At 35.3% G+C, this 17,905-nt stretch overlaps 1 protein-coding gene across 3 annotated transcripts in view; it reads left to right on the top strand.

Annotated features, from left to right (window-relative positions):
* The first annotated feature begins 294 nt into the window (after positions 1-294).
* Positions 295-17,905, top strand: part of PDE8B (phosphodiesterase 8B) — a 44,121-nt gene continuing 26,510 nt past the window's right edge. For all 3 annotated transcript variants that reach the window (XM_040541226.1, XM_040541224.1, XM_040541227.1), the window contains exons 1-7: positions 295-393; positions 5,974-6,164; positions 7,308-7,367; positions 8,420-8,477; positions 13,173-13,261; positions 17,113-17,191; positions 17,687-17,827. In XM_040541226.1, the coding sequence (XP_040397160.1) occupies positions 367-393; positions 5,974-6,164; positions 7,308-7,367; positions 8,420-8,477; positions 13,173-13,261; positions 17,113-17,191; positions 17,687-17,827 (645 nt within the window). In that variant the 5' untranslated portion in view covers positions 295-366. The remainder of the gene's footprint in view (positions 394-5,973; positions 6,165-7,307; positions 7,368-8,419; positions 8,478-13,172; positions 13,262-17,112; positions 17,192-17,686; positions 17,828-17,905) is intronic.

The following is a 17,905-nucleotide window of genomic DNA, read 5'->3' as shown; positions in this document are numbered from 1 at the left end:
TTCTCGATAGTCTTAAACAAAATACAAATCCTTTTAATGAAGGTGCTCTGTTCTGGGGAAAGAGGAGAAAGGAAGAGGTGTTTAGATTTTTCCCTATTTAAAGCCCTACAATGTTTAACTTAGAGGAAAATAGAACAAAATAGCGAGTTTGGTAAAATATGTTCATTGAAGATACACTTAACCACTTAAGAGCAACTAAATAAAGGCTGCTGGTCATTTGGCCTTCCTTTGAGATTGTTACTGGCTATGTCTGATCTTTCATTCTTGCTTGCAAAATGTTACCTTGTTAAGAACCAGACTGAAAAAAAATAAATCTGTATTACTCTTACTTACCAGGCTTCAGCTACAGAGGTACAAATTGGGCCCATGAGACTGACACAAGATCCAATTCAGGTAAGATGTTCTTTCAGTTTCTTGATACAGTCAATTCAGTGTTGATGGGTGAAGAAATTAAGGTTCAGCCCTCATGGTTAAGTATAATGTTTTCATTTTACTTGTGTAAGGGCAGTGAGATGGATAATTGGTGTTTTGGTTTATCTGAGTGCCTTTGAAGAGACCTGTGGGTAAATTAAATTGGCAGACGAGGTGCTCAAATTTCCATTAACATCAAATCATTTATTTTATATGACCTGTCAGTACAAGTGTGTGTGTGTGTGTGTGTGTGTGTCTGTGTGTCTGTGTCTGTGTGTGTGTGTGTGCGCGTGCATTAGCAAGTAAAACAGCTGCATCTGAATGTTAAAAACCGCTGAGTTCTGATATGGCACAGCTGAGAGCACCATTATAAAGTTTAGGTACCAGGTGAGTTTTTCTGGGTTTTGCACAACAGATCAAAGAACTGTGCTTTTATAGGTCACAGATGCAAGAAATCACATGTTCCAACAAGAACACTGAACTTTGGTTTAACAAGCAACAGCTCTTACCCATAGTTGCTACTGTTTCTGTACAATTTGTTCCTGTGTCTGTAAACAGATGGATGCCAAGAGTTATTTTTTAGCGTATAGTGTGTTTTAGAGCTCTCAGATGATAGGAAATGATGTCATCTTAGTCTTTAATATTGCTCCTGTGAGCAACATTAAAAGTTCATTTGAGCTAACTTTTTGCCTTGGATCAGATGACTCTCTAAATTACAGAGAAATTTAGTCAGCAGTCACCCTTTCTGGTTTTTGTTTGTTTGTTTCTTCTTTTTTCTTTTCATATCTGGCTACAAGAAGAAAAACCTGCATATGGGATACATGCTGTTTCTGAGGTCAAAAAATCATATGTATATATATCATAAAGCTTTAAAATTTTCTTTCTGTATGATAATACTAAATAAAGTATAATTCACAGTTAACTGTGACTTCCTCTGTTGAAAATGCTTATTTATAAAAAGACTGTATAATGGTGACTTCAGCAAACAAGTGTCTTCATTTTTGAAGGAATTTCTACATAAATATGTGGAACGTTTTATGGAAAAATGTTCCATAGACTGTGATCATCTTCAGTAAGATAGTCAAGAAAATACTTAAGTAAGAATGTTTAGTGTTTCTGGCAGCATTTTACTTGGTTTGCCTTGTATAAATTGGATTTGCCAAAGTATCACAGTATCTATGTTAGCTGTTATGATATAAATTAAGTGAAGATTCATCATAGAAGAAGGGGAATTGTTTTGTGTTTTTTTTTTGTTTAGAAACATGGTTGACATTCCTCTTGTTATCTAGTTAGGTGTGGATGTTATTTTGTCCCATCGTTAGTAAAGAGACAAATCGTGCTACAGAAAGCAGACTTTAAGTAAAACTCCTACCTGAAGTTTTTCATAAAGACTTTGCCATACATTAACTAAAGGGAAAATACTTTATATAAATTCACTTCCTATGTGGAACACATATGTGCCAGGATTGCACATATCCATTCATTTTAAAAATGTGTGCTAATCTTTTTTTCCAGCTTGAAGACAGAGCTACAGATTTCTCTGCAGTGCAAAGAGAAACTAAACATCGCATTTTAAATATCTATTTGTTGGTGCTTAATTGTGTCCTTAATTGTCTGATAAGTTAATTCAGTTTGTTAAAACAATTGTCACCAGAGTTTCTCTTAGCAATGGTCATTTTATGCTGGTGCATGTTTTAAACTGTCATTTGGGACCGAACCTATGCCAGCCAACAAATCGCCTGTATTTTTTGTCTGGGAGGTGACCTTTGTTGTGACTATGACTCGCCATAAACCATTTAATAGATTTCACCCTAGACTTTATGACCATCTGTGTTAGAGGACAAACCTGTTGTGGTATGTATTAGATCACGACCCAGGTGCTGCAGGACATAGGAGTGGGGGAGGAGAACAGTCCACAGCAAACAACAACTCCTACACTCCAAACGCCCTCCCAGCGTGCAGCTTATGTGTCTGCCTAGATTTCGTACCAAGGCTAGAAAATGGGCACAGTTTGGTTGTGAGACGTTAGAAATGACTGTGAAGAAAGTACATATAAGTGTGCTGTTTCTCCCAAGGACACAGGAGAAAGGTGTGTTGTAAACAGTTAGTGCACACAAGAAAGCTCTCTTACCCTTTTGCAGAACTGTTTACTAGGGCTGACAGAGGTTTGTATGCAGGCCTTTTTTATACAGTTTTTAAGCCAGTGCCCTACATCATGTAAAGATCAGGAAAAAAACAGTAAAACAGGCTAGATGATAGCCAGGGAAAACAGGTGGATATGAACAGTCTTGAACCATCTCTTGTGTTTGGCACTTTGATAGAAGATGGCCTTAATGGCCAAGGAACTGAATTGCATGCCATTCAGGCATGCAGTCAAATGGATTAAACTGAAACCTTTTCTGCTTAACTTGTGAACCAGACCAAAGATTTAAATATATATATATATATATATATATATATATATATATATATAAATAAAAATCAATTTTTGTGGAGAACCTTGCAAAGCAAGAAACCAATCTATATGTGCAACATTAATAACTGTTAAAATAAGGCCAGAGAGAGAAGGACAGACTAGGTCATGTTTCAACATTCAATCTAGATGTTTTTTAAAGCAATGACCAATGGAAAAGCTACTGTGGTTTTATTTTTATGTTGTATTAGAGTGAAGCCATGAATGTGGCATTGATTTCCCTAACAACCAACAGGTTAAGGGTTTGGAAAAGAAGAGAGAGATGAGGCAACACTCAGAAATAATAGTGATGACCACTCCTAAAGCTTATGTTAGCATTTAAGGTGAAGTTTGTCATCATCTCCTTGCAGCATTTAATACATTGGAAGTAAACTAGGTTGTGTATTAGGGTTACTGTGGCGTTTTTCTCCATTCCTGGGTTTAATGAGGAAACTGAGATAATTACACTTCTTTTCCCACTGTACTTGTCTTGCATATTAGTAAGTGCATTTCCTTCTTGTCTTAGCATATACCTCTTGCTTTCTTTCAGAAAACACCTGTAGAATGTCTGCCACCTGTGATCATTTGCCCACTTTGTTTTACCACAAAACACTGTCCCCCATTCAAATACTGTATTTTGTCCCCTCTTAAGACAATCATTGGTCATCAACACTTTCACAGCACCATGTTTGTTCTGATGATCTTACCTGTTGAGCTGCAACCAAAGCATTAAGATGCCCAACATTTAACCGTTTGCCATGCCAATTTCAGGTGTCACAAGAGCAACCCCCTGACTATTACAATTCTTTTGCTAGGATGCCTGCAATAACATAAAAAATGTTTAGATAACTTGTTTTATGACTACTTAAGTTGCTGTTTCTAATTTTCTCATTGTTTCCTTCTGGTACCATGTGTCTGTACCCAGCTGTTGTCTCTTGGCTGTATTTTGAGATATTTAAAGTAGATCTCTGTCCATTTTCTTTGTTTGTATGATAATGTGGGAACAAGACATGCAGCAGCTGTGCAAAACAAATACTCAAAAACACTGTAGGAATTCCAGTACATCACCAAAAATGCAAATACTTCATCGGCAGAAGTCCATGGTACTCCTAAGACAGAGCAATGCTTACTAAAATGTTCTATTTACAGTGAAACTGACATATTATATGCCAAAAAAACAAACAAACAAACAAACAAACAAACAAAAACACAGATATGTGCTTTCCATCAAGAAACAAAAATTAAATTAACTCTTTTCCATGACAGTGTGTTTTATACAGATTGTTATATTTTTGTATTGATTTGGGGATATATCTTGCAATATATTTGCATAATTATAGTTATGTTATATAACTATATAGTTATTGCAGTTATATAACTATATAGTTATTATAGTTATGGTGTAATTCTTTACACTAAACTTCATACAAATTTTCATGAGAAAGTATGGTAATAATACATCAATGGTACTTTTTAAAGTTAATATTCTCTGAAGGATCTGCACACTGATATTTAGCTACTGGTGGGGGATCAGGTGCTTCAGTTAAGCTCCTTTATCTTACATCTGGTACATGACTGAATTTTGTAGTCCTTTATTTCCAAACTGAGAATGCTGAGAGAAGAAGATATCAAAAAAAACACAATGAAAAACCTGTTTGCTGACCTCATTGTACCAATCAAACCAGGAACAAAATAAAGCTAACATCAGCTGGAAACAAACAGAAGATTGTATCAGGGTGGAGATTTTGCCCAGGTATCTGCAGAGGTCTACAGCAGAACCATGTAACTGCTTTTGAACACTGCGATAGCTGGAAAAAGATAGGGATTAGATTCGGTGACAACTGTCACCTTAGATGGCAAGTGGCAGAAACCCAAATCTGCTTATTGTTAACTGCAGTTAAGAATACTCTTTCTAGGAAACTAAAACTTTCAGATGTATTTCTTAATACCTATGGAAGTTCCAAGCACTTAATTTTCTACCACTGTTTGATGAAACCTTGAGTGATAGTCCTGCCACAGTAACATTAATGGCTCTGTTTATTGTTTAGAATTAAACAATCTAGACAGCTCAAGATAAAAGAAAAGTTATGGTCACCTTGTCTAGCTTCTAGGCCGATGGTGTTGTATTTCATGTGGTAACATCACAGACACACAGAACAGCATAAATAAAAGGTTATTAGCCTTTTTCATGGGCATTTTGGGCAAAATCTGCCATATTTCACTCAGACAGATTATTTCAGTGAAGTCAGGGATGTTTTTGATTTGCGAAATGAACATAGATTATAGATTATTCCAAGGCTGCAGCTTTTCTGTGCAATGCAAATAGCTGTGGATAAACTTTTGACTTCTTGAGACCTTTCCTTTTCACACCATTTTTGCATCAAAATAATCTTTTTCTTTATCTGTCACATATGGTGGCATAGTTAGTGATCAATTGTGATGTTTGAATTATTTTTTCTGCAGCCCAGCCCTGTCCATTCCTGTTGTTCTTTTCAGTTTTGAAAGAATACAGCTTAACTCCATTTTGTTGTACATTGAAGGCAGGGTAGTGCATAAAACCATATTATGTTAATTGTTTGTCCCTGAAGAGTGATAATTAGGGCTGTTACATTTCAGGAAGCTCCTTACAATTAAAAATATGTGTAATTAAAAATATGAGAGTGGTGGTGGTGTTTGAACATTTACTCATCCAGTCTGGGTACTGATGGAATTTGAACATGAGTTAGAAGAGACTCATCATCTGGCAGCTATTTGGATAGCATGTGTGACCAAACCACCTTAACATAGGAGTAATGTTCCTGAAGCTGTGATGCTCAGAGAATGAGCAAGGCAAGGTAACCTGTCATCACCTAACACTTTTACATCCAGAACAATCACAGCTTACTCGAAAGCAGTAAATATCAGTCCTACACAGTTAATGCTCTGTTGATAATTGCTCCATTTATTAATAGTTGTCCTACTGTCTCAGCTGTTTTACAATCTGTAGTCCAATATTTCCACTTTCAATGCAGACTCAATCTTTCTTACAGAACCGTTAGTTAAGGTCTGCACCATGCAGGGAACTATTTTGTATTTTTTAAATTGATTATGCTGTTTTTCGTACTTCTCAGGTTTTGCTGATCTTTGCAAAAGAAGACAACCAAAGCGATGGTTTCTGGTGGGCTTGTGACAGAGCTGGTTACAAGTGCAGTATTGCCCGGACTCCCGAGTCAGCACTTGAATGTTTCCTTGATAAGCAACAGGAAATAATTGTTATAGATCACAGGAACTCCAGATATTTTGATGGGGAAGATATGTGCAGGTAACCAAAGAACCTTATGCTTTTTTTGAACTTCAAAGCATATTATACAAAAGTGACCCTTATAATTATAAAACCAACCTCCCCCTGGGAAAAAAAATATAATACAATAGAAATTTGGACATTGAGAACAGGAGTTTTTCAAACATCAGTAAGTACATACGTAAGTAGATAAGTTCATACGTTAGTACTGCAGCAAGGTTTTAAGCTGCAGGGCTTCAAAGTAATGCTATTGTTTGCCCACTAGGTCAGGTATGCTGCACTGAGAGCTCTTCACAGAAGTTCACATCACTCTTCTGGCACACATGGAAATGAAAAATTAGCACGCATTTTGTACCATGCACCATACTGTATTAGTCCTTCATGAACTAACAGTTCCAGTCCTTATGACAAGTTCAAATACTTGTGCTTATGGAAGTACTTATAAAAGACAAAAAATGAATATGAAGACTCTTCACTCAGGAAAGCGTGACATGTTTGAAAAAGAATTATCTTTTGTCAGTGAAAGATGAGTGGAGTGATCTTCAGGTAGTTGGTCATGCTTTTTTCAGTTCATCAATAAGTGGTGAAAGTGGTGAAATTTTGTTTGCTCAGCATTTCATAAATGATAGTCTGTTGTAGAGATGTGCATTTGCTATATCTTCTTTTCTTTTTACATGCCCAAAGGCTATATTTTGTAGCCTTTCAAGAAAATGTTTCAATATCTAGAAAGACAATGGTAAATATGGTAGAAGATGGAAGAGATTCTTGTTTAAATTAGATAATGAGTACTGAAAATGCATTGTATAGACATTGTATCTCTCAGCCCATGTGTTCAGGACAATCTGCTCCAAATGAACTAGGTAAGCAAGGCAAACCTGTATTAGGTAGGAAGAGTAGATGTAAGGAGTTGTGGTTCCTGCCCTATGCTTTTGGAGCTGTTGCCTCTGAGATGCATTATGTTGTGCAGCACAACATAGGAGGAATCTGGTAGCGAAATGGAAATGAAATGTCTAAGTGAAGATGGGTAGGTTTTGGCAGTGTGACATCCTATTTTCTAAATTCAGCAACATCTTTCAGTCCTGTTTTTTGTTTATATTGTCTGCGAAGATGTTGTGAGTAACATTGAGAAAGCATGTGGTGTAACAGAATATTTTGTTTTCTCAGGTCTATTCGTGCCACAAAGCCATCAGAACACACTGTAATACTTGCTGTGGTTCCTCGCATGTACGTTTTACTCTGTTTTGTGAAATATTTTTATTTTACTCCATAAGAACGTTATATAAAATAGTTATCTAATAACAGAAGATATCTTATTATTAAGCCTTATAGAATAAGGTTATTAGTTATTTTTACCTAAAATGGGTAAATGATGTATATGGCCTATTTAAGTATTAAATAACCTTCCAATTATATAGAGCAATATGTCACCTTGTCTTCAGGGGATCATAATGTAATGGTTTGGATACTAAGGAAAAATAGACATCTATGTGTTAGTTTCCAAAATGAAAGAATAGAAAAAAATGTATTATTTTCTAAAGGAAATAACTAGATCATGTAACAAACTGTGATTATTAGGGAACTTGGTAATGGAGTAAACTTCATTAACTTCATTGTACTTAACTCAGCAGAGCGTGGTCCTGAAATCCTTATCGGATAATTCATACCCCATGAATTCAGGCAGAATTCTTATTGACTTAAATACATGGTTTATCAACTACCTTAGAAGAAGAGAGCTTTCCCATCTTTGCTAAAACTCCTACGCACTGCTGAACCCATCCTAATTTTGTTAATTTCCTAGTTAATTTAAAGTATTAGCAAATTGAGTGGCAGAAGAGGAAATATTCCTGCCAAGATTAGGAAATAGATTAAGTTTGCTGCTGAACAGTGCTTTACAGCTCATTTCACATTTTACTTAATAACACTATTTTAGATTCTTTCTTGTAAGTTATGACAGGATGTCTTTTATTCTCTTCATGCTTTTTTTTTTTTTTTTTTTCCTAACACCCTTGTGCGTCTGTGAAGAGACAGGTGTTCTGTAGAATACCTATCAGGTTTGCTATAGGAATTGTTTTCAGGTTGTAGAAGCAGAGCTGCAAAAATCTACAAAAGAAGATTGTATCATTTTTGACATATTCAGAAGATCAACTTCTGTAATATTATGCTTTTATATGTGTGTTTTATGTAAGACTGTTATTACTGCATTATGTTTTAATAACTGTCAAACTGATACCATCTAGGTCTTCCATGTTGAGTGACCAACATGTTTTATTTTATAGATCTGCTGATCAAGACGAGACTTCCGTTCTTCCCCTTCTTAATGCAGGCTTTGATAGGGTATGTCTTCTTTGATAAATTACATGTTTAATATAGTACCTATGATTGCTTCGTAAATTACAGACACTTCTTTTTCCTCAAAGTGGAAATGAATCCTACATGTAAACTAGACGTTTGCTTCTGTTCCAGATTTATTGATGAGAAAATAGTGGCAGCTGATTGGGTACTCTTCTTTTCAATAATGTTTTGGACAAGCATGTGAAATAAGAGACTCTGTGATCTAGCTAGTCCTTCCAGAATAAGTAGGGATGTGGAGAGATTAATTCCATGTGGTCTGGGCAGATGGTGGGTGGGTTTTGTTTATGAATGCATTGGAAAAAACAATGATGTGGTGCCCTGATTAATGTGTGCTGCATGTAACAACATGCTGCCTAGTCATCTGGACATTTCTGTGTCTTTGTGACTGCTAGGATTCCTCTTCTAAAAGGAGTACCAGCCTAGTCGAGCACCTGCTGAAGTGAAAAAGATTTTTTTTTTTTCATTGAGGTTGAATTGGGTTGTTGTGTTGGCCTGAACCCTCTCTTTTCAAGACAGCATTAAAAGTTGTCCTGTACAGGAAGCAGAAGGGAAGAGAACTGTTTCATTCTCTTTCTTAAAACAGCTTTGTAGGTGAGAGCAGAAAGGCAGCTCTGTAAATATAGCTTCAGTTGCTTACCATCTTCTAGCTTCTCAAGTCTTGTTTTGCATTTAAAAAAATGCAGGACAATGTAGTTAGTGGGCCATATCATGACTTCAAGTGCAATATTGAGTTCAGACATGGGAGACACTGTGCTACTAAGGTGCTTTTTAGTGTCATGCTTTCTTCCAACAAAAATAGAAGTTTGTTGGATCTTTTTGCACCTGATGGCTGTTCTGGCAAGTGAAGAGAGAAGATTGGGTACAGCCTCTAACCATTCCCTCTAGCTGTCCCACATATATCAGGGAGCTTGCAACATATAATAACCCCCTACTTGAATTATTTTCAAGCCTTTAAAACATATCTGATGTCAGAGATCCTATTTTCACAGGGGGGAGGCTGTAGGATTTTTTTCTGCTTGGTTAGGGATTTCTAGGGCCTAAATCCATATGAAAAACAAAACAAAACAAAACTTAAAAATATAAATTAAAAAATAAATAAATAACCCCCTTCTCCAAGTAGAGGAACAGTATCTCCTGGGATCTTCTCCTCAGCAGCATAATAAAATTGATAAATGATTTTTGTAAAATCACATCTGCTAAAATTATATTCTCTTCACTAATTTTATTTTTACGGTCCATCTTTTCTGGTAGCTTTATTTTGCATTATCCCTATTCATTGTATTGGTGTTTGTCACGTTATTTCGTCATCTTCCTCCACCCCTTCTCTCGACAAAACATGGGTCTGTCTGGTGATAGTTGTCTTCTAAATGCATCTCCAACTTGACTAATGAAGTGTCTGATCCTGTAGCCAATTAGTCTGTCACTTTTTTCTAGAGTTTTGTAGAAAAAAAAAAAAAAGAATTTTTACAGCAGGTTTAGGTTGTAAAAATTCCCAGGACTCCTTTAATATACTTAGGAGATATGCTTGCAAATGCATCAACCCTAATGTTTTTTTCATGCTATGAATAGCTGATTATTTTGCTTTAAAATGTTCTGTTAACTTTGTGTGTACATGTGTTACAGAAATATCTTTCTACGTTTATGTGTACATACGTAATATACTATAAGTATACTTGAATAATCACTTCATTACTTCTAATGAAATCAATGAAGATGGATTTTCATCCACATCTGGATCACTAAAAGATCTCATGACCGCTTTCCAGAGAAAGATTTCAGGAACCTTTTGGCATTTTTTTTTTTAATGCTGAGTTTGCCCTGTTTTTTTCTTCCTTCTTCTCAAGAAAGGAATTTATTACATGTCTTCTGAATGTTTTTCTAGTATCATTAATAGCTTTTGTGTTTGCGTATTAATGGTCTTGTTAATGCATTACCTTCATGATTCTGATCTTTCCCCCTAAGTCTCATGAATATAATAGAAATGGCCTCCTTAGGATGGACTAAGTTAAGTAAGTGATTTGACTTCCTGAATGATTTTAAACTGTGACTTAAATTACCAAAGGAGGAAGCCTTGATTTCTGCAGTTGCTCAATTGCAAATTGTTTTGCATTTTGAACTTTAGTTCTTTTTCTAAACAAATGTTGATTCTGTTCACCCGTTACTCTTAAAACATGTTGGTTTGCAACAAAGCAAATTTTTAACGCTAAACCTGGTACTTCTTGCTAAGCAAGAAGAATGATGCATTTTTATTAGCTGATTAATTTTGTGGCTTGCATCAAGTTCTGTATGGGATGACAGTGGAATCTGATTATAATGAAGTCAAATGTAATTTAAAAGTAAATGTTAGTTAAATAAAAATGTACTGTATAAATAAGAAACTTTTTAAAAAGAAGGTATTACTGTCAGCACTCTAGTATTTCAGAGGTAATAGATCTTCCTCTTCTTGTGCCTTGTTTATATGCACAAATTAGAAAAAGGAAATGTTGTCTGCTTTTTTTCAGGTCCAAGCTGGTTTCTCAGGTTTGAGTGAACTAGTATGTTAATAATATATTAATATTACAAACTTAAATAAAGAGATTCTGTGCACCTGCAGAAAAATATATACAGCAGTTAAGAGCAGGCTTAACACTTCCAACTAGCTGCAATTCTTGGTTCCTTGGCATTGAATCATACCAACATGATGTCTTCATTTTCTTTTAAATTTTGTCAGTAAATGATAATACATTGAAATTCAAACTGAAAAGACCTTTAATACATTCTAGGAAATTTAGCTTGCAAAATCAGCAGCCATCAGTGCTTAAATAGTATGTTATTGATAGATTTGTATTTTTATTGTTTTAAATTTCCTATAAGTATATTTGAAACTTTAAAACAGCACTCTAAAAGTGAAAATCTAAATCTTCAGTGCTGTAGAAGAAAAGTTTGCAGGCATTTTGTTTTGCAAAGAACACATCATCATCTGAACCCTAGTTTCTACCAGCTTTATACTGTGCCTTTTGGTTTCCCAGGCATTAATAAGCAAATTAATAAGCAAATTAATTAAGCAAATTAATAAGCAAATTAAGCAAATAAATTAATTATTTGCTTAATAAGCAAAGTGACAGTTATAGAAATATTTTAATATCTTAACGTTATAGGGATGAGGTAGACCAATGTTAACAGTTATTTTTAAATATACTTTTTACGTTTTGCTGGCTACTTGGGATTAAGCTGTTGGTCTCCAAAACATAATTCTTCAAACAAGAGAGAAGCACAGGTTCCTCAAAAACATTCTTTGTTCTTCAATTTTGACTGCTGGCTCTTGACTCAGCATGCAGCTGTACTGTGAGAACTGATTACATCACAGAGTATTTTCTGTGAAAAACAAACTCTGTGCATGTACTTATAAAGCAGTGATTTAGCTCCTTGGAGCACAAGCTTACTGATGAACAGTGAACTTTAGCTGAAGTCAGAGAATCTACTAGTACTTTTGTGATGAACATGAAGTTTCTGATTTCAGATGGACCGAACACAATACCTTTAAGCTTACTGCCTTTGCCTAACAAGTAAAGGACATTATTTCCATCTGGAGTATATAAAAATCTTGTTTGCTGCTGTCAGTACGTTACTTACTTTATATACTTTTCTGCACTTCTGAATTCAAAAGTGATGACTCAGTGAGGTTACTTGTGGACCAAAGTTACTACAACTTGTGAGTTTTGGATGTAGTATTTGCAGAAAAACAGATGAAATGCCACATGTCATTACATTATTTTTTTTTAGCATGAATGTTTTATATCTCTAAGGTATTCCTTTTCTGTTCTGAATTAAGACATTGCTGTTCAAAATGAAACATCCAAATTATACTGTTTTTGTTTGAGACTGTGAGCTTTTTTTTTAGATTATCTATTTCTAATTGAATACGTAACACCAAGTGGCAAATTTCACAGTTGTGATTTCAGCATATCTTCATATTTGCTTTGTATTTAACTAGTGATGTTGTCATAATGACTAGAAAGTCATTCCCATGGAAAAGATGAGTCCTGAACACAAAAGGTACAACTAAGGCTTTTTATTTGTACAGAACCACAGAATGGGTGAGGTTGGCAAGGACCTATGGAGGCCATCAGGTCCAACTCCCTGCTCAAGCAGGGACACACAGAGCAGGTTGCCCAGGACCACATACAGGTGGCTTTTGAAGATCTCCAGGGAGGAAGACTTCACAACCTCTCTGGGCAAGCTGTGGCAGTGCTTGGTCATCCTCACAGTCAAGAAGTGCTTCCTAATTAGAATCATAGAATTATTTAGATCGTAAAAGACTCCTAAGATCATCAAGTCCAATAATCAACACTCACAAGTTAGTTAGTGTCAGGAGGAACTTCCTGTGTTCCAGTTTGTGCCCATTGCCTCTCGTCCTGGCACTGGGAACCACTGAACAGAGGCTGCTTCTGTCCTCTTTGCATTCTCACTTCAGATACCTTGAAGAGGTCTCCCCTGAGTCTTCTCTTCTCTAACCTGAACAGTCCCACCTCTCTCTCAACCTTTCCTCAAATGAAAGATGTTCTGGTCCCTTAATCATTTTTGTGGCCCTTTGTTGGACTGTTGCCAGCTGTCAGGTTAGAGTTTTAGAAGCAGGAACAGGAATAACAGATTTAAAAGCTTCCAGTCTATTTCATGCACTATTGATTTGTTTTCCAGCATTTCATGGAGAATAGCAGCATAACTGCTTGTTACAATGAGCTGATTCAAATAGAACATGGGGAAGTACGATCTCAGTTCAAATTACGGTATGTAGAAGTGTAAGAGAGTGTGCACAACATAAATTGTTTGGTCTACGTTCCCAGCTATGCATGTATGTGCTTTGTTATACATAATATACACGTATGTTAACCAATTCCTATAGCCTTATTTTGCTCTTCAGTTAGTTTGTAACAAATCTAAGTGCTTTAGTAACTGGTACCCTCAAAAAGCTTCATTGGTATGCTTCATTCATTGGTAGTTTAAATGAAAGCTTTCCTTCACGCAAAAAGCAGTACATGTCCATCCCTTATTCTGATACTTGCTTCTGTCCATATGTCTTGAGGCACATATGTTGAATTTGGCAATGTTACAGCAGCCATTACTGGTATCACCATCAGAGTCAGAACCTTTAACAGAAATACTGCAGAACAATTTCTGCTCACTTAATTGCAAGGGTAGCGTTCTACAAATTCTGTCCTGTGTGTAAGATTTAAGGGCTGCAAATTTACAGGACAGGACATTTTCACAAAATTGTCCTTGCTCACAGGTGTGTGAGACGTCATACCTGACAGCTTGAGCTGAGCACCATCTTGAGCTAGCTCTTTATACCCTGAGTTTTTACTTTCATGTCCATGCAAGACTTGACAGTCCAGGATCATGAATTTTTATTTTAGTGAGAAATATCTAATTGTCTAATTATTTATTTCACTAAGGTAAGAAGAAATTAAAGACTTTCATTCCATTATCACTTAATATGACTAATTTTATATTTAATATAAGTGCTTATACCTACATGTAAATATCTTTGCAATTCAACTCTATGTAAAAAGAACCCTTGAAGCTGTCACACAGAGAAGTTGTATTTCTCTAGATCTCAAAAGTGAGTTCCAGTTCCTTTGACAGAGAACACTATCACTTCTCTACAAGATTCAGTGTTTCTTTTTAAGCAGTAGATTTTTAGAAACTTCATGTTCAAGTGAATGTGTTTGTGTATACAAAATAAGATTACAGTAAAATTTTCAGGAAAAAAAAAAAAAGGATTCAGGCTTACACAATTTTTAATAGGTGTTTTCAAAGGCTCAGCAGAAAATAAAACAACAGTGAAATTTTAGAAATTAATTAGGTGTTACGGTGGTCCTGACTTGGTTCAGTAGAAAACACAATGTGAAATGTGTGACTTCAGAATTAAGTCATCATTGATGAGAAACACCAATTTATGTATAAGATCAGATGTCATTCATACATGCAAAACCTGTAGCTTATGTTTAAGTCCAATAAACCAGATTTTGTAATAACAAGAATACTATGGAGAGAAAGGAAAATTTTCAAGATGTTAGATCTAGTTTTCAAGATTACTCATGGTTTAACCAGTGTTCCAGTTGTAGAACTTTGTTGTCTGACAATGTACAAAGTCAGACTCCTGAAAGAAATCATAGGTCTGTGCAAATAGCCTCCTTAATTTCTTAGCTGAGAAGTGTTACAGCATTCATTGCTTTTTATTCTGTATGTAGAAGCTTTTTGGCATTTCCATCAGTTACTGTTTACCAAAATATAGAAGAATTAAAATTATCCTTTTGTTTCTTTAAGACATTAACAATGTATCAATGGTCTTTTGTGGTATGGTTTGTTTTCATTTATTTATTTTTCTAATAAACTTTATATCCTTCTCATTGAAAACTTCCTGCTTTAACACATGGAATAATTCATTTCAAGAACTGCATGCCAATACAGTTTGAGCATCTCTACATGAGTGATATCAATTACAAATGCAGATAACTAAAATTCAGGGAACATGATTTGTTATCGGCTACCATGTTTTGCTGTGAGTTTATTTTAAAACGCACACTCACAAACAAAACAAAACAAAACCTTAAAATTTGAAGGAAACAGTGTCAGTCCCCAGAAGCATTTCATCTACAGATAAGCACATGAACACTTACAAGTAACATTTATACTAACATCTGGGGGCATAAAGTAGTCTTCTGAAAGATAAACTTTCTGAAAAGGAATACTTGTAACGTGGAAAAGCTGATATCCTGCAAAAGGTGGTTTCTTCCTATTTTTGCCCAGTTAGGCAGATGCTCTAAGTGAATTTACCATAAAATTAAAACAACTAGTGTTTGGTAAGTCTGCTTGGTTACAATTTGTTCTCATCTGTGTGGTTTGATGAAATGGGGTGAAGAAGTGTTGCACGTTATGTTTATCCCACTGGGTTCCTGGTCTCTGATCTGTTTGCTGTCTCAATAGGTCTTCAGTACAGCTTTGTATATATGGAAGGGAAGAGAGAATATTTTCAGAAAGTTAATCAATGGGACTAAAACCAGGTTATTTCAGGTGTTCACATACAAGAGAAACTCTGTGAGAAAGCAGTATTTAAGGTCATTTCAGTGGACCAAATTGTGTCCTATTCCAAGCAGAAACTGTTTCTCATCATAGCTTTTCTGCTTCTTCTGTTATGCAACTTGGTTGGACATCTGTAGGAGGTGTGCATTAATCAGAAATAGCGTGGACCATTTGAACTTTTAATTTTGCTGGCTTGGTTGCCGGATCAAATGATAAAAATAGGGTTTGAATAGTGCAAACATTGCTGTGTTTCCTTGCAGGAAGTTTATTTAATGACTGTTGCTAGCTGCTGGTGTACCAGATGAGTATCTATCACTGAGATAAATTACTTGTTTCATACAGCAAAAAATCACACCATGGAGCTGGCTTGGACTGCTAGAGCATCCTTTGTAAAATTATACTGAGAGCTCCTTTTCTTGTATGAACTGAAATACTACTGTTGTATTCTGTATACAACACTTCTTCCTACAAATCTTCATCCACACAACTGCACGTGTATGTCTTTGTTTATAGTTCTTTTTGTTTTCTATTTGTTTCTGTGTTACTTCCATGATGAGCAAAGCTGACAATGTCTTGTATTTCTTCATATGGAGGCAGAATACTTCTCTGCTAATGATTTGCTGGTCATCAGTATTAATTCAAACCCCACTATGCAGTCTGTGAACAAGATGTCCCTTTTAGATAATAACAAGGATGTTTATGCATGATGCACTTTATGCTACCTGCAGTGAGAAGTACATAGCAGATAATTAGTTTGTGTTTAGTCCACATCAAAGATAAAGTACTGGCATCTATCAAAGCAGGTATGTCTGAGTTGTTTCTTTTTGTATATGCTATATATCCATAGTTTGCTTTCTTATGCTAGGAGCCTGCATTAATGTTAGTCCCATTCTGTGTAAATTATAAGCAATTTAAACCCTGTAGCAAAAGGGCAAGATTTTTGTTTTCTTGTGTTAGTTAAAAGATAGTCCTGAAAAAATGGGAAGTGGAGATTAATTTTGCCCCTAATTAAAATCAGGAAGCATGGAGATCAAGTTGCTGAATTATTACTTGGAGGCAAGAAAAGCAATATTTTTCTGACTAGGACTTTGAAATGGCTTCAATTATTTACTCTTACTATGTTGCATTACAGATTCTTTGACAGTGGAGATCTTTTGCTGTAACTTTATATGTATCTGTGCTGTGGTGACTTTTTTTGTTCCCTGTCTTTAATGATCACAAAACTTTCTATTGTAATGTAACAGCCATTTGTTATTTTTATAGCTAATTGTTAGTTCCTGCTCTCTAGAGCATGTCTAGAAAAAGCAACATACTATTAAGTTGATGCAGTACTCATGAGCAATTTTACAATGTGATCTGCAGAAAAACATATGAACAACAGGAATGTCTGAAGATGAATTGCTTCAAAAAGTTATAATGGAGATGGGTACTTGGTTTAATCATAATGACATTCTGGTTTGTGATTCATCTACTGATAAGTACAGTGTAATAATGCATTTATGGTAAGCAAAATACTCTAACAATAAAACTAATGTGAATCATTTACTGATTTCAGGGCATGTAATGCAGTGTTTACAGCATTAGACCATTGTCAGGAAGCCATAGAAATAACCAGTGAAGATCATGTTGTTCAGGTATGGAGAAAAAAAGTTAATCATTTTGTAGAATTTGAAGACAGGAACCCCAAAGAGATCTTTGCTCAGTAGTTTCTCTTCTAATTCTGTATTTTAATTTTGTTACTATATTTCTGCAGTAATTCTGGATGCTACATGTTGACACTTGCTGAACTTCTAAGACCTTTCTTTTTGTATCTTTATTTAGATGATCATTTCCAGTGAAGTAATGTTACTTATGGTAAAACAACAAAGAAATCTGTAGCAGAACTAGATAACCTGTACAGTAAAGGGTTTTTGAGTTCTCTTTCTGTGCTTTCTGATAACAGTTTGTATATCCCATTCTGTGTTCAACTCCTTATGTAAATTAAATGTTTCTCCATTTGCATAGTATTTTTATGTGACAAACACTGAACTGTAGGGCTGTGTGGTTATGGCTATGGATGTGCATCCTGAAATACTTAGACAGTCATGTGCAAGTAACTGTGTTTTAAGTATGCTCTTCTTGTTTGACAGTATGTTAATCCAGCCTTTGAACGGATGATGGGGTATCAAAAGGGAGAGCTCATTGGCAAGGAACTCACTGAAATACCAAAAAGCATTAAAAACTGTGCAGATCTTTCAGACACTATCAATACATTTATTAAAAAAGGAAAGGTAAGTAAGTAAAATTAAGCTTCTGCTTGTGCTTGTGGTTTGGATTTCCAGACTGCTTTGTTTTTAATACTCTAGGTT

The sequence above is a fragment of the Cygnus olor genome, chromosome Z (assembly GCF_009769625.2).
Source record: "Cygnus olor isolate bCygOlo1 chromosome Z, bCygOlo1.pri.v2, whole genome shotgun sequence".
NCBI lineage: Eukaryota > Metazoa > Chordata > Aves > Anseriformes > Anatidae > Cygnus > Cygnus olor.
The sequence above is the reverse complement of the archived record's forward strand: the minus strand, read 5'-3'. Positions and strand labels throughout refer to the sequence as shown.